This window comes from Narcine bancroftii, chromosome 4 (genome assembly GCF_036971445.1).
Source record: "Narcine bancroftii isolate sNarBan1 chromosome 4, sNarBan1.hap1, whole genome shotgun sequence".
NCBI classification, from domain to species: Eukaryota; Metazoa; Chordata; class Chondrichthyes; order Torpediniformes; family Narcinidae; genus Narcine; species Narcine bancroftii.
Window position 1 is genome coordinate 195,762,629 of NC_091472.1, and position 21,033 is coordinate 195,783,661.

Here is a 21,033-nt window from a genome sequence, read left to right on the forward strand (position 1 = left end):
TTTAGGTTTCCTTCTTTCCACTCTTCCTCTTCCAACTTGTTTGTTTATTGTTCATGACAAGAGATTCTGATTCTTCCAAGAATTCAAGAAAATTGTCAAGTATGAATTGCCAGGTGAACCAAAGGTCTGCAGATGCTGTGATTGTAGTAAAATCACACAGAAGTGCTGGAGAAACTCAGCCAGTCTCACGGTATCCATCAGAGGAAAAGATATATTACAGATGTTTTGGGACTGAGGTTTTCTTCAAGGTGTAAGCAAAAAAGCAGGAAGGCATGTGGAGAAAGATTGGAGAGAGGAGGGGGAAGAGAATAGGAGGGGGAAGAGAATAGGCGGGGGAAGAGTCCAACCTAACACAGAAAGGTGAATTTTTTTTGGTTCTGGGAAAGAGGAAGACAAACAGACGGGTGGGGGTTTAATCAAAACTGGAGGTTGATGTAAATGCATTCTGATTGGAGGATGTCCAGATAGAAGATTGTGTTCTTCCAACTTGTGGGTCTTCTCTCAGAACATGGACCAGACATGCCAGCAAGGAAATGGGATGAAAAATTGAAATGGGTGACTACTGGGAGATCCACGCTATTGTGGCCGACAGAGCCAAGGTGCTCAACAAAGCGATCTTACAGTCTGTGCCTTCTCTCCAATGTAGAGATGACTGCAATGGGAATAGCAGATGCAGGAGATGACCCCTGCAGATTCCCTCTCCACCTTCTGCAGGGACCATTCCCTCCATGACTTCCTTGTGCACTCTTCCCTCTCCACCAATCGTGCCCTTGGCACCTACCCTGTAAACAGAGGAGATGCTCCACATGCTCACACCTCCTCCTTCACCACCATTCGGGTCTCCAAACAGACCTACTAAGAGAAGCAACTTTTCACTTTTGAATCTGCAGGGATCATCTATTGCATCTGGTACTCACATTGTGGCAGATAATTTTGTTGAGCACCTTGGTTCTGTCTGCCACAATAGCATTGATCTCCCAGTGGTCATCCATTCCATTTCCTAACTGACATGTCTGTCCATGTTCTCATGGACTGCCAGTCTGAGACTGAACACTGACACTTTCCCCACAAGCAAGTAGCACTGGGAATTTTGTGTTCAGTTTAATTTGCAGCGAACATCTAGTTTTTACTTGTTTAAGGCAAATTGGAATAAAACTATTGCATAAAAGTTTTAACATGATGTTATTTCAATAATTAATGATACTGGTACTCCTTGAAAAGTGCTTGTAAAAATGTTTCAGGAAGAACTGGTTTTGTTACAATGACAGAAATTTCTGGATCTAAATTTGGGATTTTCAAAGGAACACACTTGTAAATAAAGCCCATTCAGTTCAATCTCAATCCAAGAAATATCTGATGCATTCAAGAATAGTAGCTTGTCTTGGCAAACTTTAACCTAAACATTGATTGGGTCAAGGCAGTCTTCACGACTTCATAGAATGGATTCTTGAACAGCACATTTCTGAAGCTACATGGGAACGTGCTATCTTAGTTCTGGGTCCTGCATAATGAGACAAGTAAAATCAACAATCTTTTAATTAGGGATCCACTCAATTTTCACATTTAAGAAGTTTTGACAGTGCATGGATAGAAGGGATATGGAAGGCTGGGGACTGGATACTCGTCAGTGGGACTAGGCAGAATATTAGTTCAGCAAGGTCTAGAAGGGCCAAAGGGCCTGTTTTCTGTGCTGCAATGTTCGATAGATCAGTCTTATTGGAGGGAGAACTAGTTTGATTTGAAACCAGTGCATTGTACCTAAACAAGGGAGCTGGCAGAGTCTGGGAGCACAGGCAAAATGATGAAGCAGCGGAAGACTTTCAAAAAGATCTTTCAGTGCTCCTGAGAATATTCTAGTTAAAAACAAAAGTCACCAAGAGTAGTGGAATCTGGAAGATTGGGAAATCTTTAAAAAGCAACGAAGAACCAGAAGCAAGCAATAAAAAAAAGCAATTATAAAAGTAAACTAACAATATAAAAAAGTTAGTTAAACTGTTTATAATTATAGGAAATAGCAGTGACAAAAGTGAACATTGGTCACTTGAAGGAGAAGAGGGAATCTCAGATAATGCAGAAATGGCAGAGGCTTATAACAATTTGTGTCAGTCTTCAGTGGAAGACCAGCTCAAGGGTGACGTGAGGAACAAGTTCAGTGGGTTCGAGAAGCAAACAAGAGTCTGAACACAAGTTGATCACAGAAAAATTGCCACAGGGAACAAGCGCGCACACACACACACACACAATACACTTGCATTGGACGCAACTAACAACCAGCACCCACTACTAATCGTGAACAATAGTGAAAAGATGCAACAAACTGTACCGCCACACTGCGATCTGGTGCAGATATGGCACCCTGATTAGTTAGTACAAGTGATTGCGAACATGTACCACAATTAGCCCCCAACCTATTACTGGCACACACCTTGTAATAGACTCTCCAGCAAAGTCTACAGCTCATGTTCTGGAGTCGAGCTTGGGTTCATCCTCAGGGGAAAAGAGACCTAACTGCTCCACATATTGGGGTTTATACTGCAGCCAGCTAGTAGGGCCACTCAGGTATATCCAACTGCCTGAGTGGCCCCACTGGTCCTCACCTCATGAGACTTGTTTTCCAGTCTCTGCAACATCCTGGTAAATCTCCTCTGCACCCTCTGCAAAGCTTCCACATCTTTCCTATAATGAGGTGACCAAAACTGAACACAGTATTTCAAGTGTGTTCTCACCAGAGATTCGCAGCCTCTTGACTAAAGAACTACAAATGCATCTGGTGTAGTATTCAAAAGGGAGATCAGGTCTGTTCTGCAAGGTGCAGTGGGATTGTGCTAATAAGAAACTCCCAGAATCACCAAGGTGCAGTGCAATACCTGCACGTCACTGAGCAGACAACCAGCTCACATCCAGTTATTCTAGCCTTCTTGGCCATGGGGAAACACTCCCTCCAACACCTCAGTTAGTTCCCCTACAGATCAGAGGGCAGGCAGTCTGCAGCAGGGCAAATTCAATCCACGGTGTAGGCAGTAAGATCAACCATTCTTATCAAAGTCACCCACAACAAACACTGCTGCAGTACAATTAGATCAGTTTATTTAAATATTCTTCAACATGAAGCTTTTGTACACACACTTTAAATAGCCATTTATAACAGGAGATCAAGGCATGTGATGCTGTCCCACTGTCAAACTGATTTTCAGCAAAAAGAATTAAACATTCATTTGAAATATTCAACTGCATCTTGCAGGAAGGTACACAAGTTCATCATCCAGCACACCAAGGCTTTCTAAAAATGGTTCATTACTTTATAAGTGACACCATTCAATCACATAAATATAAAAAATTGTTATGCAAAGCACAAAAGCAGGCCCAAGCTGCTCCTAATGTACAAATGAGATAGTTCACAAAAATACAGCATCCATTTCATGACAGCAAGCTCCCAAAGCACACCTATGTGCCAGATTTAGAAAGCATGAAGATGTAATGGTCCACCTCCAGTGCATTGCTCATAATCCGATGGATGGTGTATGGGATCATCAAGGCCCAAAAGAAGGATCAAGCAGCTCATTTCCTGCACTATCTCACTGAGATCACTGCTTCAGCCAGGGGTGTGCTGCAATTGAGGCCTTGCTGCGGTCTCCATAATCGTAAAGTAGCTCTTCGCCATTTTCAATGTTCCGTGAGGCGACAAGAATGAGGTGAGGCTTCCCGTCCACATCATGCAGCTTGGTCTGACAGTTCCCATTCTTGCTGTGGTTGATCAGGCGACCCAGGCGTGTTGATTCCTTTGTTGCATCCACACTGAAAAACATTTCCCAACTTGTGATTGGAAGGGCACCAAGGGAGGAATGCAAATGTAGTTTGCCAATAGGATAGAAATGGGCCATAAACTTTAGCATTCCACTTGGCACAGAGCATTCCCTGTGCTTCAAACAGGCCCTTGATGTCAATCTCAAACAATGAGTTTCACATTTCCCACCAGGTCAGAGCAAAAATGTCTGGGCAAATGTGAGCACAGACACCACCGATCAGCTCACAGGACCAGAGTTCTCGCCACAGAAACTGAGCCAATATAATTGGTGGCAGGGAATGCAGGAGGAAGGAGAGATGCTCTTCCAGAGGAAAGGATCAGCCAAGCATCCTGTTTGGAAGTCAAACCAAGGTAGGTCTTGCACAGTAAATAGAATGTGTCAGCACAGAAACAGAACCTTGGGCCTTTCTAGTCGATGCCAAACCATTATTCTGCCTAGACCCACTGATCTGAACCCAGTCCATACCCCTCCCATCCATGTACCTGTCAAAATTAAGCCCACATTCACAGCTCATTCACACTCTGTGTGAAGTTCCCTCTACTGCTCTCCCTAAATATTTCTCCTTTCACCTTTAACCAATGTCCTCTGGTTTGTATCTCATCTAATAATGGTAGAACCTTGGAGAGTGTTGTAGACTAGAGAGACCTAGGGATATAGTGTGAGAGTATTCCCAAAATGTGGTGATTCAATTACACAGGGTGGCGAAGGTGTTTTGGCATGCTGGCCTTCACTGGGCAGGATATAGAGAGGAGAGCAAAGGTTGGAACTTTATGTTACCACTGTGGGAGTACTGTGTGTAGCTCTGGTGACCCAACTAAAGAAAGGATATCAAAAAGTTGGAAGGGGTGCAGAGGAAAATCACCGGGATGTTGCCAGAACTGGAGGGCTTACAGGAGGTGTTAGGTAGGCTGGGTCTTTCTTCCCTTGAGTATAAATGGCTGAAGGGTGACCTTATTGAGGGCTTATAAAATCATGAGGATTTTATCCCAGGGTAGACAATTTGAGAACCAGAGGGCATAGGCTTTGGGTAGGAGAGAGACTTGAGAGACCAGAGGGGCACCTTTTCCACTCAGAGGGTGGAACATGGGCTGCCAGAGGAAGATGGAGAAATGGGATAAATTACAACATTCAGACATTTAAACACGTTATCGAATGGGTTTAGAAGGATACAAGCCTGTTAAAAATATTGAAATTAAAAAGGATACAAGCTAAATCCAGGAAAATGGGACTAGCCCAGAACACCAACTTGGTCAGCCTGGATGAGATGGAATGAAGGGACTATGATGTGACTATGATAGAGGAGCAGTCAGAGAGAGGCCTTACCAGTATGTTTTACTGAGGTATTGGAAGTAGTACATGTAGCAGCCAGTGGAGGGATCTTGTGCATATTCAGCCTCTCGATTCTTTGCATCAGCAAATTCAATGAGATCCCCATGGTACTCCACCACAAACTCCCCCCGTTGGAAAGGTTTTGTCGCCATCACACCACGACCCTTCCCATCAATCATACTAACCTGGAAGAAAATGGAAAGTTGAGACAATTGTTGTCCCCTGAATTACTGACAATCATAGGTAAAGCAGGAGGCAACATCTTAGTACAATCACTAATTTTAAGAGAAAACATCTCGCTCAATACATATAGATCTAATTAAATAATTCCAACCATCTCACCACAACATGGTCTTCATCTCTGCAATAAAAAGATTCAAGCACAGGTGTTGGAGTGAAGGGCCCACCCTGCAACTCCCAATATGATGGTTCCAGTTCTCTGGCATACTTCAACTGTCAGGTCCAAGTTCTTCAAACAGTGAATTACTGAGAGAGTCACGTCTGACCAAACTGAGAGGTGAAGGGTAAAGTCCAGCACATAGAACTTTAATACTGCACAATGTAACATTACCTTCATTCCTTCTTCCTTCCCTGTTCGAATCAATTCATCAATTAACATCTTTTCTTCAGACTGTTGGAAGAACAAAAGTGATCAAGTCAACAGATGTTTCCAATGTAAAGCAGAAAAAAGCCCCTTTTGGTCAACAGCCCATCCTGAGTTTTAAGAAGATTGGATAGATACATGAATGGGAAAGGTCTGGAGGGTTAATGGAGTGGGAACAGGGCAGAGTGGAAGGACTGAATGGCCTATTTTCTGTGGTGCAGTGCTCTATGGTTCAATGAAGAGTGAGATAAAACACCATTATAAGGGTTTACAAGGCAAATGGCAAAGGCCTCACTTGGAGTACACTGTACAGATTTGGGCTCCTCATTTAAGAAAGGATGTCTTGGATTCAGAGGTTTACGAGAATAACTACTGGATGAAGAAATTAGCCTATGAGGAACATTTGATGTCTCGTTGTCTGTATTTCTTGGAGTTCAAAAGAATGAGGGGGAAACCTCAGAAGCATTTTGAACATGGAAAGGCAAAGTTGTTTTCTAAGGCAGGGACAAGCAGGCACAAATTAAAAACAAATTTGAAGGATTTTCTTTAGCCTCTGGAGTTTGCTGCCGAGGACTTGGGGGTGGGGGGGGTGGGGTGGTGGTTGACGGAGGTCCAATTGTTTCTGAATAGTCAGGGAATCAAAAGTTACAGGGAAAAGGCAGGGGAGTGGGGCTGAGTGGGAGAATGGATGAGCTCAGGATGGAATAGCAGAGCAGTCCTGGTGGGCCAAATAGCCTACTTCTGCTCCTTCATTTTATGCCTGAACCCAGGAAAAATCCAAAACATTTACCTTCAGCTGTCCTTCACATTTCCTACAACTCCGTCGGATCGGATAGTATTCAGTGACTTTGTGATACCGGCTTGCTGGATTTTTCGCACTGGTGAGAACAGAGCAAAGTATTTAATTGAAGATGAAAGCAGCAGCAATGAATAGTGCGATAAATCCAAAGCTTTCAGCCCTGCCTCCATTTGCCAAGTGATCTTCTCAAGCCAGCCCTGAAAGAAGCAAAGAGCACCATGCTCCTGGTCTTTATTTTTTTAAAATTTTTTATTTTTCACACCATAAACCACATTGACCAAGATACATACATTTTCCTTTTCAAATATATACAGTGTCATTTTCTCCCCCCCCCTCCTCCCATCCCATTCATTTAAATCTAAGATACATTAAACCAGTCAAACAATGTTGTCATTCAACAAAAATAAACAAGAAATTCCACTGAGTCAATTCTTTTCATTTCCTTCTCCTTTCGTTATTTTAGGTGGTAGATGTCCCCGTTAGGTTTTCTCTATAGTGTTTCATGTATGGCTCCCATATTTGTTCAAATATTTCAATATTATTTCTTAAATTATATGTTATTTTTTCTAATGGAATACATTTATTCATTTCTATATACTATTGTTGTATTCTCAAGTTATCTTCTAATTTCCAGGTTGACATAATACATTTTTTTGCTACGGCTAGAGCTATCTTAACAAATCTTTTTTGTGCACCATCCAAATCAAGCCCAAATTCTTTGTTTTTTATGTTACTTAGGAGGAAGATCTCTGGGTTTTTTGGTATATTATTTTCTGTAATTTTATTTAATATCTGGTTTAGATCTACCCAAAAGTTTTCTACTTTCTCACATGTCCAGATTGCATGAATTGTTGTTCCCATTTCTTTTTTACAACGAAAACATCTATCAGATACTGTTGGGTCCCATTTATTTAACTTTTGAGGTGTAATGTATAGCCTGGGTATCCAGTTATATTGTATCATACGTAACCTCGTACTTATTGTATTTCTCATAGTTCCTGAGCATAACTTCTCCCATGTTTCCTTCTTTATCTTTAAATTTAAATCTTGTTCCCATTTTTGTTTAGTTTTACCATTTGTTTCCTCATTCTCCTTTTCTTGCAGTTTAATATACATATTTATTATAAATTTTTTGATTATCATTGTATCTGTAATCACATATTCAAAGTTACTTCCCTCTGGTAACCTCAGACTGCTTCCTAATTTGTCCTTCAAGTAGGATCTCAGTTGGTAATATGCCAACACTGTATCTTGAGATACATTATATTTATCCTTCATTTGTTCAAAGGATAATAATCTATTTCCCGAAAAGCAATTTTCTATTCTTTTGATCCCTTTTTTCTCCCATTCTCTAAAGGAAAGGTTATCTATTGTAAAAGGGAGTAACTGATTTTGCATCATTATTAGTTTTGGTAATTGGTAATTTGTTTTATTCCTTTCCTCATGAATCTTCTTCCAAATATTGAGCAGATGATGTAATACTGGAGAACTCCTACGATGTACCAATTTTTCATCCCATTTATATAATATGTGTTCAGGTATCTTTTCCCCTATTTTATCTAGTTCTAATCTAGTCCAATCTGGCTTTTCCCTTGTTTGATAAAAATCTGATAGGTATCTTAATTGTGCGGCTCTATAATAATTTTTAAAGTTTGGCAGTTGTAAGCCTCCTTGTTTATACCATTCTGTTAATTTATCTAGTGCTATCCTCGGTTTCCCCCTTTCCATAAAAAATTCTTTATTATTTTCTTTAACTCCTTGAAGAATTTCTCTGTCAAGTGTTTTGGCAATGCCTGAAATAGGTATAGTATCCTTGGGAAAATATTCATTTTTTTTTTTTTTTTTTAAATTTTTTATTTTTCACACCATAAATCACAATAGCCATGATATACACTTTTTCTTTTCCACACATTTACAGTGACTTTTTCTCCCTCCCCCCTCCCTCCTCCCAAGCCACCCCCCCATCCCCCCCCCCCCTCTCATCCATTTTAGTTATACAATCTAGGTTGCATTAATTCAGTTAGACAATGTTGTCATTCAACAAAAATACACCAGAAATTCTACTGAGTCCATTCTTTTCTTCTCTTCTCCTTCCATCAACTTAGGTAATGTTTGTTCCCGGTAGGTTTTCGCTATTGTATTTAATGTAAGGCTCCCATACTTGTTCGAATATTTCAATATTATTTCTTAAACTATATGTTATTTTTTCTAATGGAATACATTTATTCATTTCTATATACCATTGTTGTATTTTCAAATTATCTTCCAATTTCCAGGTTGACATAATACATTTTTTTGCTACAGCTAGGGCTATCTTAACAAATCTTTTTTGTGCATCCTCCAAGTCAATTCCAAATTCTTTATTTTTTATGTTACTTAGGAGAAAGATCTCTGGATTCTTTGGTATATTGTTTTCTGTTATTTTATTTAATATCTGATTGAGATCATCCCAAAATTTTTCTACTCTCTCACATGTCCAGATTGCATGAATTGTTGTTCCCCTTTCTTTTTTACATCGAAAACATCTATCCGATACTGTTGGGTCCCATTTATTTAACTTTTGCGGTGTAATGTATAGTCTTTGTAACCAATTATATTGTATCATACGCAGCCTCGTATTTATTGTATTTCTCATCGTTCCAGAGCATAACTTCTCCCATGTTTCCTTTTTTATCTTTATATTTAAATCTTGTTCCCATTTTTGTTTAGTTTTACCATTTGTTTCCTCATTTTCCTTTTCTTGCAGTTTAATATACATATTTTTTATAAATCTTTTGATTAACATTGTATCTGTAATCACATATTCAAGGTTACTTCCCTCTGGTAAACTCAAGTTGCTTCCTAATTTATCTTTCAAGTAGGATCTCAGTTGGTAATATGCCAGCGCTGTATCTCCCGTTATATTGTACTTATCTCTCAGTTGTTCAAAGGATAAGAATCTACTTCCTGAAAAACAATTTTCTATTCTTTTAATCCCTTTTTTTTCCCATTTTCTAAAGGCAAGGTTGTCTATTGTAAAAGGGAGTAGCTTATTTTGCGTCAATATTAGTTTTGGTATTTGGTAATTTATTTTATTTCTTTCTACATGAATCTTCTTCCATATATTGAGGAGATGGTGTAATACTGGAGAAGTTCTATGTTGTACCAATTTTTCGTCCCATTTATATAATATGTGTTCAGGTATCTTTTCCCCTATTTTATCTAATTCTAGTCTCGTCCAGTCTGGTTTTTCCCTTGTTTGATAAAAATCTGATAGGTACCTTAATTGTGCGGCTCTATAATAATTTTTGAAGTTTGGCAATTGTAAGCCTCCTTGTTTATACCATTCTGTTAATTTGTCTAGTGCTATCCTCGGTTTCCCCCCTCTCCATAAAAATCTCCTTATTATTTTCTTTAACTCTTTGAAGAATTTTTCTGTCAGTTGTATTGGCAATGCCTGAAATAAGTATAGTATCCTTGGAAAAATGTTCATTTTAATACAGTTTATCCTTCCTATCAGTGTTAGTGGTAGCTCTTTCCAATGCTCTAAATCGTCCTGTAATTTTTTCATTAGTGGATTGTAATTGAGTTTATATAATTGGCCTAGATTTTTGTTTATTTGCACACCTAGGTATCTTATTGCCTGCGTTTGCCATCTGAATGGGGATTCCTCCTTAAATTTTGAGAAATCCGCGTTATTCATAGGCATTGCTTCACTTTTATTTACGTTTATCTTGTATCCCGACACTTCTCCATATTCCTTCAATTTCTTATATAGTTCTTTTATTGCTAGTTCTGGTTCTGTTAAGTACACTATCACATCATCCGCAAACAGACTGATTTTATATTCCCTGTCTTTTATTTTTATTCCTTTTATATTATTATCTCTTCTTATCGATTCTGCTAGTGGTTCTATAGCTAGCGCAAACAATAATGGTGATAGTGGGCATCCCTGCCGCGTTGACCTGCTTAAGTTAAATTGCTTTGATACATGTCCATTTACTGTCACTTTCGCTAACGGTCCCTTATATAATGCTTTAATCCAATTAATATACTTCTCTGGTAAACTGAATTTTTGCAATACTTTGAACAAGTAATTCCATTCTACTCTGTCGAAGGCCTTCTCTGCGTCTAAAGCAACTGCTATTGCCGGTGCTTTATTTCCTTCTACTGCATGAATTAAGTTAATAAATTTACAAATATTGTCTGTTGTGCGTCTTTTTTTGATAAATCCAGTTTGGTCTAAATTTACCATTTTCGGTACCTGTTCTGCTAATCTGTTCGCTAATAGTTTAGCTATTATCTTATAATCTGTGTTTAGCAAAGATATTGGTCTATATGACGCTGGTGAGAGTGGATCTTTCCCTTGTTTTAGTATCACTGTAATTATTGCTGTTTTACATGAATCTGGTAAGTTTTGTGTCTCATCAATCTGGTTGATTACATCCAGGAGGGGCGGTATTATTAGGTCTTTAAATGTTTTGTAGAATTCTATTGGGAGTCCATCCTCTCCTGGTGTCTTATTATTTGGTAAATTTTTTATTATCTCTTGTATTTCTACTGTTCCAAATGGTTCTGTTAATTTATTTTGTTCCTCTATTTGTAGTTTAGGTAGTTCAATTTTAGTCAAAAATTCCTCTATTTTCCCTTCTTTCCCTTCGTTTTCGGTTCGGTATAATTGTTCATAGAATTCTCTAAAGTTTTCCTTAATTTCTTTTGGATTATATGTAATTTGTTTGTCTTTTTTCCTTGTTGCCAAGACCATTTTCTTAGTTTGCTCTGTCTTAAGCTGCCATGCTAGGATTTTGTGTGTTTTTTCCCCTAGTTCATAATATTTCTGTTTTGTCTTCATTATATTCTTCTCCACCTTATATGTTTGTAATGTTTCATATTTTATTTTTTTATCCGCCAATTCTCTTCTTTTGGTTGTATCTTCCTTTATTGCTAATTTTTTTTCTATGTTTATTATTTCCCTTTCCAACTGCTCTGTTTCCTGATTATAGTCCTTCTTCATCTTGGTTGCATAACTTATTATTTGCCCTCTAATGAATGCTTTCATTGCGTCCCATAGTATAAACTTATCTTCCACTGATTCCGTATTTACTTCAAAGTACATTTTTAATTGTTTTTCAATAAATTCTCTAAAATCCTGTCTTTTAAGTAGCATGGGGTTTAATCTCCATCTATACATTCTTGGAGGGATGTCTTCTAGCTCTATTGCCAATAACAGGGGTGAGTGGTCCGATAATAGTCTAGCTTTATATTCCGTTTTCCTAACTCTCCCTTGTATGTGGGCTGATAACAGGAATAGGTCTATCCTTGAGTATGTTTTATGTCTAGTCGAGTAGTATGAGTATTCCTTTTCTTTTGGGTTTTGTTTCCTCCATATGTCCACAAGTTTCATTTCTTGCATTGATTTATTTATAAATTTGGTTACTTTGTTCTTCCTGTTAATTTTTTTCCCCGTTTTATCCATATTTGGATCCAAATTCAGATTGAAATCCCCTCCTATTAGTATGTTCCCTTGCGTATTAGCTACCTTCAAAAAGATATCTTGCATAAACTTTTGATCTTCTTCGTTAGGTGAATATATATTAAGTAGATTCCAAAGCTCTGAATATATCTGACATTTTATCATAACATATCTCCCTGCTGGATCTATTATTTCCTCTTCTATTTTAAATGGCACTTTTTTGCTAATTAATATAGCCACTCCTCTTGCTTTTGAATTATACGATGCTGCTGTTACATGTCCTACCCAATCTCTCTTTAATTTCTTGTGCTCCAATTCAGTTAAATGTGTTTCTTGGACAAATGCTATATCTATTTTTTCCTTTTTCAGTAAATTTAGTAGTTTCTTCCTTTTAATTTGGTTATGTATTCCATTAATATTTAGAGTCATATAGTTCAGCGTAGCCATTTTATATTTTGTTTATCTTCTCTTTCCGTTTTTCCATCATTACCTTTCCTCCTTTTCCATTTCTGTTTTCTTATTTTCAACTCTTTACCAGACAACATTCCTACAACATCCAACATTTTCCTTATTCTCCTATTTCTATCTTCTTTATCCCCAATCTCCCCTTCCCCTCCTGAGTTGCCCTTTATCCCTTGTCGGACAACCACATCTCCCCTCTCCATTTGGATTTGCGAATCCACTCGCAAGCGTCAACTGATTTTGCAGTGACCGCTCTTTTCCCCCCACCCAGCCCCCCCCAGAAAAGATTTCGTTTTTTATATGTCACAAAGGTCACTCTTTTAGTTCCCTCCTTATTCTCTCTATTCCATTACCTTCCCTTGTTAATTCTTGTCTATACTTTCTATGTTTTCCTCTAATTACAGATATTTTCACATATGCCCATTGTCTCTATTCACTCTTATACCTCTTTACCCGCATACATATCAATCGTGGTCATTTTTACCCTCCTTACCCGTCTTCATCCCTCAGTCTATTTTTGTCTTTACCCACATACATATCAATCGTGATAATTTTTGCTCTCATTACCCGTCTTCATCCCTCAGTCTATTTTTGTAATTGTTCTGCAAATTTTCGTGCTTCTTCTGGATCCGAGAATAGTCTGTTTTGTTGTCCTGGGATAAATATTTTCAATACCGCAGGATGCTTCAGTGTAAATTTATATCCTTTCTTCCATAAAATCGCTTTTGCTGCATTGAACTCTTTTCTCTTCTTTAGGAGTTCAAAGCTTATATCTGGATAGATGAAGATTTTTTGCCCTTTATACTCCAGTGGTTTGTTGCCCTCTCTTACTTTTTCCATTGTCTTCTCCAGTACCTTTTCTCTTGTAGTATATCTTAGGAATTTTACTACAATAGATCTTGGTTTTTGTTGTGGTTGTGGTTTAGGGGCCAATGCTCTATGTGCCCTTTCTATTTCCATTTCTTGCTGTAGTTCTGGACATCCTAGGGCCTTAGGGATCCATTCTTTTATAAACTCCCTCATATTCTTGCCTTCTACATCTTCCTTGAGGCCCACTATCTTTATGTTATTTCTTCTGTTATAATTTTCCATTATATCTATTTTTTGGGCTAGTAATTCTTGTGTCTCTTTAGTTTTTTTATTGGATTCCTCCAATTTCTTTTTTAAGTCTTCTACCTCCATTTCTGCTGCTATTGCCCGTTCTTCCATCTTGTCCATTTTTTTCCCCATTTCTGTTAAGGTCATATCCATTTTATTTATTTTCTTTTCTGTGTTGTTTATTCTTCTTCTTAAATCATTGAATTCCTGTGTTTGCCATTCTTTAAATGACTCCATGTATCCTCTAACAAGAGCAAGTACCTCCTTTACCTTGCCTATCTTTTCTTCTTCTATTTCTCTGTACTCTTCCTCTTCCTCTTCCTCTAGGTTGACCATCTGTTGTTTCTTTGCTGCCCTTTCCTCCTCTTCTTTCTTGTTTCTATTGTCTTCTGTGGTCTCTTCTTGCTGCAGGTGTTCTGCAGCTGTCGTTGCCGGCTGTGGAGATCGACTCCCCAGCTGGTCCCCCCTCCCGTCGGTGTGTTTTTTTGTATGCGCATCGCGCATGCGCGAGGAGTCGCGCATGCGCGGTTGCGCATTTTTACTCGGCTCTGTGAGCCATTGTTGTAGTTCTCTTTCTACCGACCTGAGGTAGTGGGGTCTTCTCTCCACAGCGGGCTTCTTCGGACAGGTAAGGCCTTCACCTTTTTCCTCCATTGTCTTCTCTTCCTCTCTTCTTTCCGTTGATTTTGATTTTTCTCCTTTTGTCTCCATCTTCTTTCCACCTTTATACTCACTTTTCTTTAACTTGTATTTCTGTGCCTTTGTATTTTTTCTTGTTTTTCCCGACTTTTCTGGAGAGGGCTGGAGTTCACCTTCCGGCCACTACTCCATCACGTCGGGAAAATATTCATTTTAATACAGTTTATCCTTCCTATTAGTGTTAGTGGTAAATCTTTCCAATGCTCTAAATCGCCCTGTAATTTTTTCATTAGTGGATAATAATTGAGCTTATATAGATGGCCAAGATTTTTATTTATTTGTATACCTAGGTATCTTATTGCTTGCATTTGCCATCTGAATGGTGATTCCTTCTTAAATTTTGAGAAATCTGCATTATTCATGGGCATTGCTTCACTTTTATTTACGTTAATCTTGTAACCCGACACTTCTCCATATTCCTTCAATTTCTTATATAATTCTTTTATTGATAGTTCTGGTTCTGTTAAGTATACTATAACATCATCCGCAAATAAACTGATTTTATATTCCTTGTCTTTTATTTTTATCCCTTTTATATTATTTTCTGTTCTTATCAATTCTGCTAGTGGTTCTATAGCTAACGCGAACAATAACGGTGATAGTGGGCATCCCTCCTTTGTTGATCTGCTTAACTTAAATTGCTTTGATATATATCCATTTACTGTCACTTTCGCCAATGGCCCCTAATATAATGCTTTAATCCAATTAATATACTTCGCTGGTAAACTGAATTTTTGCAATACTTTGAACAAATAATTCCATTCTACTCTGTCAAAGGCCTTCTCTGGGTCTAAAGCAACTGCTACTGTTGGCGCTTTACTCCCTTCTACTGCATGAATTAGGTTAATAAATTTACAAATATTGTCTGTTATCTGTCTTTTTTTAATAAATCCAGTTTGGTCTAGATTTACCATTTTAGGTACATAATCTGCTAATCTGTTTGCTAATAGTTTAGCTATTATCTTATAATCTGTGTTAAGTAATGATATTGGTCTATATGACACTGGCGCGAGTGGATCTTTCCCTTGCTTTGGTATTACTGTAATTATTGCTGTTTTACATGAATCTGGTAAGCTTTGTGTTTTGTCATTCTGGTTGATTACTTCCAGGAGGGGAGGAATTAATAAATATTTAAATGTTTTATAGAATTCTATTGGGAATCCATCCTCTCCTGGTGTTTTATTATTTGGTAGTTTTTTTTATTATCTCTTGTATTTCTACTATTACAATTGGTTCTGTTAATTTATTTTGTTCCTCTATTTGTAATTTTGGTACTTCAATTTTAGTTAAAAATTCATCTATTTTCCCTTCTTTCCCTTCGTTTTCAGTTTGGTATAATTGTTCATAGAATTCTCTAAAGTTTTCATTAATCTCCGTTGGATTATATGTGATTTGTTTGTCTTTTTTCCTTGATGCCAATGCCATTTTCTTAGCTTGTTCTGTCTTAAGCTGCCATGCTAGAATTTTGTGCGTTTTTTCCCCTAGTTCATAATATTTCTGTTTTGTCTTCATTATGTTCTTCTCCACCTTATATGTTTGTAGTGTTTCATATTTTATTTTTTTTATCTGCCAATTCTCTTCTTTTAGTTGTGTCTTCCTTCATTGCTATTTCTTTTTCTATATTTACTATTTCCCTTTCCAACTGCTCTGTTTCCTGATTGTAGTCCTTCTTCATCTTGGTTACATAACTTATTATTTGCCCTCTGATGAACGCTTTCATTGCATCCCATAGTATAAACTTAACTTTCACTGATTCCGTATTTATTTCAAAGTACATTTTAATATGTCTTTCAATGAATTCTCTAAAATCCTGCCTTTTAAGTAGCATGGAGTTTAATCTCCATCTATACATTCTTGGAGGAATGTCCTCTAACTCTATTGTCAATATCAAGGGTGAATGGTCCAATAATATTCTAGCTTTATATTCTGTTTTTCTTACTCTATCTTGCATACGAGCTGATAACAGAACTAGGTCTATTCTTGAGTATGTTTTATGTCTACCCAAATAATATGAATATTCCTTTTCCTTTGGGTGTTGTTTCCTCCATATATCCAAAAGTTGCATTTCTTGCATCGATTTAATTATAAATTTGGTTACTTTGTTCTTTCTGTTAATTTTTTTCCCATATTTGAATCCAAATTAAGGTTGAAATCCCCTACTATTAATATGTTCCCTTGCGTATCTGCTCTCTTCTAAAAAATGTCTTGCATAAACTTTTAATTTTCTTCGTTAGGTGAATATACATTGAGTAGATTCCAAAACTCCGAATATATCTTTGACGTATCTCCCTGCTGGATCTATTATTTCCTCTTCTATTTTAATTGGTACATTTTTACTGATTAATATAGCTACTCCTCTTGCTTTTGAATTATATGACGCTGCTGTTACATGTCCTACCCAATCTCTCTTTAATTTCTTGTGTACCACTTCAGTTAAGTGTGTTTCTTGCACAAATGCTATATCAATTTTTTCTTTTTTCAGTAAATTTAGCAGTTTCTTCCTTTTGATTTGGTTATGTATTCCGTTAATATTTAAAGTCATATAGTTCAACGTAGCCATTTCATACTTTGTTTATCTTCCCTTTCCGTTTCCTCATCATCATCTTTCCTTCTTATCCATTTCTGCTTTCTTGTTTTGAACACTTTATAAGACAACATTTCTAAAACAAACATTTTCCTTATTCTCCTATCTAAAACTTCTTTAACCCCATTCTCCCCTCCTGAGTTGCCCTTTATCCCTTGTCGGGCAACCACATCTCCCCTCTCCATTTGGATTTGCGAATTCACTCGCAAGCGTCAACTGATTTTGCAGTGACCATAACTCCTCCCCACCCAGCCCCCACCGGAAAAGATTTCAATTTTCATATATAACAAAGGTCACTCTTTTAATTCCCTCCTTTTTCCCTCTATTCTCTTTCATTCCCTTATTAATTCTTATCTATACTCTATATTTTTTTCCTCTAAATACGGATACACTCGTGTACACATATATACATACACATCTATATATATAGATATCTATATAGATATCTAGATATCTATATAGATATCTAGATATCTATATAGATATCTAGATATCTATATAGATATCTATATATCTATATAGATATCTAGATATCTATATAGATATCTAGATATCTATATAGATATCTATATATATACACATACATATAGTTCGTGGTCATTTTTACTCTCATTACATGTCTTCATCTCTCTGCTTGTTTTGTAGTTGTTCTGCAAATTTTCGTGCTTCCTCTGGATCCGAGAATAGTCTGTTTTGTTGCCCTGGAATAACTATTTTAAGTACCGCTGGGTACTTTAACATAAATTTATATCCTTTTTTCCATAGGATCGTTTTTGCTGTATTGAACTCCTTCCTCTTCTTCAGGAGTTCAAAACTTATGTCTGGATAGAAAAATTTTTTTTGACCTTTGTATTCCAGTGGCTTTTTGTCTTCTCTTATTTTCTTCATTGCTTTCTCCAATATATTTTCTCTTGTTGTATATCTTAAGAATTTTACTAAAATGGATCTTGGTTTTTGCTGCGGTTGTGGTTTCGGGGCTAATGTTCTATGTGCCCTCTCTATTTCCATTTCTTCCTGTAATTCTGGTCTTCCTAGGACCCTGGGGATCCAATCTTTTATAAATTCTCTCATATTCTTGCCTTCTTCATCTTCCTTAAGGCCCACTATCTTTATATTATTTCTTCTATTATAGTTTTCCATTATATCTATCTTCTGAGCTAACAGCTCATGTGCCTCTAACTTTTTTATTAGATTCTTCTAATTTCTCTTTTAAGTCCTCTACTTCCATTTCTACGATTATTTCTCGTTCTTCCACATTATCCACTCTTTTTCCTATCTCTGATATGACCATTTCTATTTTATTCATTTTTTTCTTCTGCACTCTTAATTCTTCTTTTTATCTCATTAAATTCTTGTAATTGCCATTCTTTCACTGTTTCCATATATTCTTTAAAAAGAGATATATCCATTGTCTTGCCTTTCTCTTCTTTTCCATTTCTCTATGTTCTTCTTCTTCTGGGTTGGCCATCTGTTGTTTCCTTGTTTTCTTTTTGCTCTCTTCTTTCTTGTTGTCGTTATTTTCTATGTTCTGCTCCTGTTGCTGTGTTGCAGCTGTCACTCTCAGCTGTGGAGATCGACTCCGCAGCTGTTCCCCCCTCCCGTCAGTGTTTTTTTTTCATGCGCATCGCGCACTTTTACTCGGCTCCGCGAGCCATTTTTGTAGTCCCGAACTCGGGACTTCCACTCACCTTAGGGAGCGGGCTTCTCTCTCCGCGGCGGGCCTCCTCGGACAGGTAAGGCCTTCACCACCTTCTTCCGACGTTCTTTCATCTTCTCTTCTTCCCTTTGTTTTCGACTTTTTTCTCTTCGCTGCCATTTTCTTCTCACCTTTACTTTTACTTTGTTTTAATTTTTTATTCTTGTACCTTTGTGTTTTGTGCGTTTTTTTCCAACTTTTCCGGAGAGGGCTGGAATTCCCTGACCGGCCACTACTCCATCACGCGACTCCCCAAGCTCCTGGTCAGAGTCAGCTGGGAACAGTCAGGGAGCTCTGGTTTCACATCACAATTGAGGTAAGTTTTGTGGAAACTCATTCTTTCAGATGGTTTGCAACATGACTCCTAAAAAAATTTGGGGATAACATGGGTCGAACGCCAATCCTTCTGCTCATTTAAAGAGGTCAGCACTCCAAACCCTCACATTCTACTCTCCTGATTGGGCAGAGTGCCACCAGGTTGTTTTACTCAATCCACGCTCTTGAAGTAGCTGCCAGTGAGGATCCAGACAATGATTGAGAAGCAAAGCAAGTTGTCCGAGTGCAGAAAATGATGAAAATCTAGGTGGAGCAGAGACGCGTCCTCGCAGGATCCTACTAACTGAATGCCCTGTCTGACAGTTCTGCGCAGGTTTAAATTAATTGTAGAACAAGGCCAGCAGTGGTTTTATTTAAAAAAAACTTGGAAGGTCCAGGCTTGTGCCAAAGATGGCAATGCCTACATTTGGCAGCCCAGACCTCCAGGATGTGGGCTCCAGAGGAGTTGTGATGCAGCATACTCAATGAGAAGCCTGGGTGGACCATAGATGGTAGGAAAACACAGCAGTAGGCCAGCATGTGGCTCACCAATGGGAGGCCACACCAGGGCTGTGGGCTGCTGGAGTTGGCCTCTGGGAACCTGGCAGCAAGACCAGGATTGGTGTCTGTGAGGATGGCAAAAGGTGTTTCAACAATGATGGCTTCCTAGTCGTATCAGGAGTTCAGAACAGGGCCGAGAAGGTCCTGGATGCTTGGAACTCAGGTTCACTGATGGACTGGACAGGGGACACTGTTCAGAGGACATGCCATGTCTCCTACAGGACTGCCTTGAGCTTCTCTTTCTTGCCTTGATAGTGGCTTGGGCCAGCAGCACCTCTAAATGAGAAAGATTTAAGTGCATTTTATGTAGATGATAATAAATGTAATCTTGAATCTTCAGAACATCAGTATCAAACTTGTCTTTTGCAAACATCATGCCTGTCCTCATCCTGAAAACAAAATCCAATTCCATTCCCCAGTTTTTTTTTCCTCTATAACCCTGCAAATGTTCTCACTCATTTACCAGACTCCTTTTTAAAAGTTCCTACCGAATCTACTTCCATCACTAGTGATGTATTCCAGACTGCAGCTCACCTTCTAATCCATGTCATCAGGATCAACTCAAACTGAACACACAGATGTGGGAACAGGAATTGACAGGCACAGAGCCAGGACAAATTGGACACGTTTGGTTTGGCAACTAGTATCTAGTGGGCTGTCAGAAGGATTCTTCCAGAGCCCCAGCTAATTATAACTTGTATAAATGATCTAGATGAAGGCACAGAGTGTAACACTAATGATTTACAGGTTACTAAGACATAAGGAGGACAGAGTCTACAAGGGGATATACATTACAAGTTGAGTGAGTGGGCAAGAAATTGGCAGATGGAGCACTGTAAAACTCCAATAATCCAGCATGCTTGGGACTTGTGTGGGGACATATTAGAAAATTCACAGACTACTGTATGTTATTTCTATTAATACCTCAACCCTCTTAATTCACTTTAAGATCACAAATTGTCCCATGAATCTGGGAAAATGGGGGAACCAGCAGCCTCAGACAACAGCAGGAGGTTTTCCAATGTGCCAAGCAGCCCTTCACTGCTGTTTTACAATGTGGGAAAAATTTGACCTCATTTAATTGGGAAAGAACATTGAAAAGACACACACACAAGCAGATAAGGTGCAGATCACGTACTAATAGTATGAATCAGTAAGTGCATAAAGGATGTGCTGAAGGTTCTGTGTCAGTGCTATAACAACTACAAAATAGCTCATTGAAACAAGTGTCATTGTTGTAAAGGACCTATGGTCCTAATACATGAAACAAGCAGACAGATACAGAACGTTGGCCTTTATTACATTGGGTAAGGAGCATCAGTTGGGCAGGTGAGGGAAGCTTTAATGCAAATTACCATGTGCTGAGGAGCTCACATCCAGCCATTAACTGATCACAAGGCAGAGGAGGCTGGAGGGAGTGATGGCCTACTCCTGTCCCTGGTGGTACACACTGAAGAAAAAAAAGATGCTGGAGAAACTCAGCAGGTCAAACAGTGTATTTTATGTCACAAACATAAAGATACATAACCAACATTCTGGGCTTGAGCTCCTTCATCAGCAAAATGTGGGTAGGCCCCTAAACAAGATGGTGGGGTGGAAGGAGAAGGGGAGGAGCACATTCCCACTGG

The 21,033-nt window shown here is 38.3% G+C and overlaps 1 protein-coding gene across 4 annotated transcripts in view; it reads right to left on the minus strand.

The window, feature by feature from the left end:
• Nucleotides 1–1,238: 1,238 nt before the first annotated feature.
• kmt5aa (lysine methyltransferase 5Aa) overlaps nt 1,239–21,033 on the minus strand; it is a 43,197-nt gene continuing 23,402 nt past the window's right edge. For 3 of the 4 annotated variants that reach the window (XM_069933510.1, XM_069933511.1, XM_069933512.1), the window contains exons 5-8: nt 6,530–6,617; nt 5,707–5,766; nt 5,130–5,320; nt 3,066–3,795 (exon numbers count right to left, since the gene is read on the minus strand). In XM_069933510.1, coding sequence (XP_069789611.1) covers nt 3,585–3,795; nt 5,130–5,320; nt 5,707–5,766; nt 6,530–6,617 — 550 coding nt within the window. In that variant the 3' untranslated portion in view covers nt 3,066–3,584. Of the gene's footprint in view, nt 1,502–3,065; nt 3,796–5,129; nt 5,321–5,706; nt 5,767–6,529; nt 6,618–21,033 lie in introns of those variants that run through there. The other variant, XM_069933513.1, reaches the window with a different exon arrangement.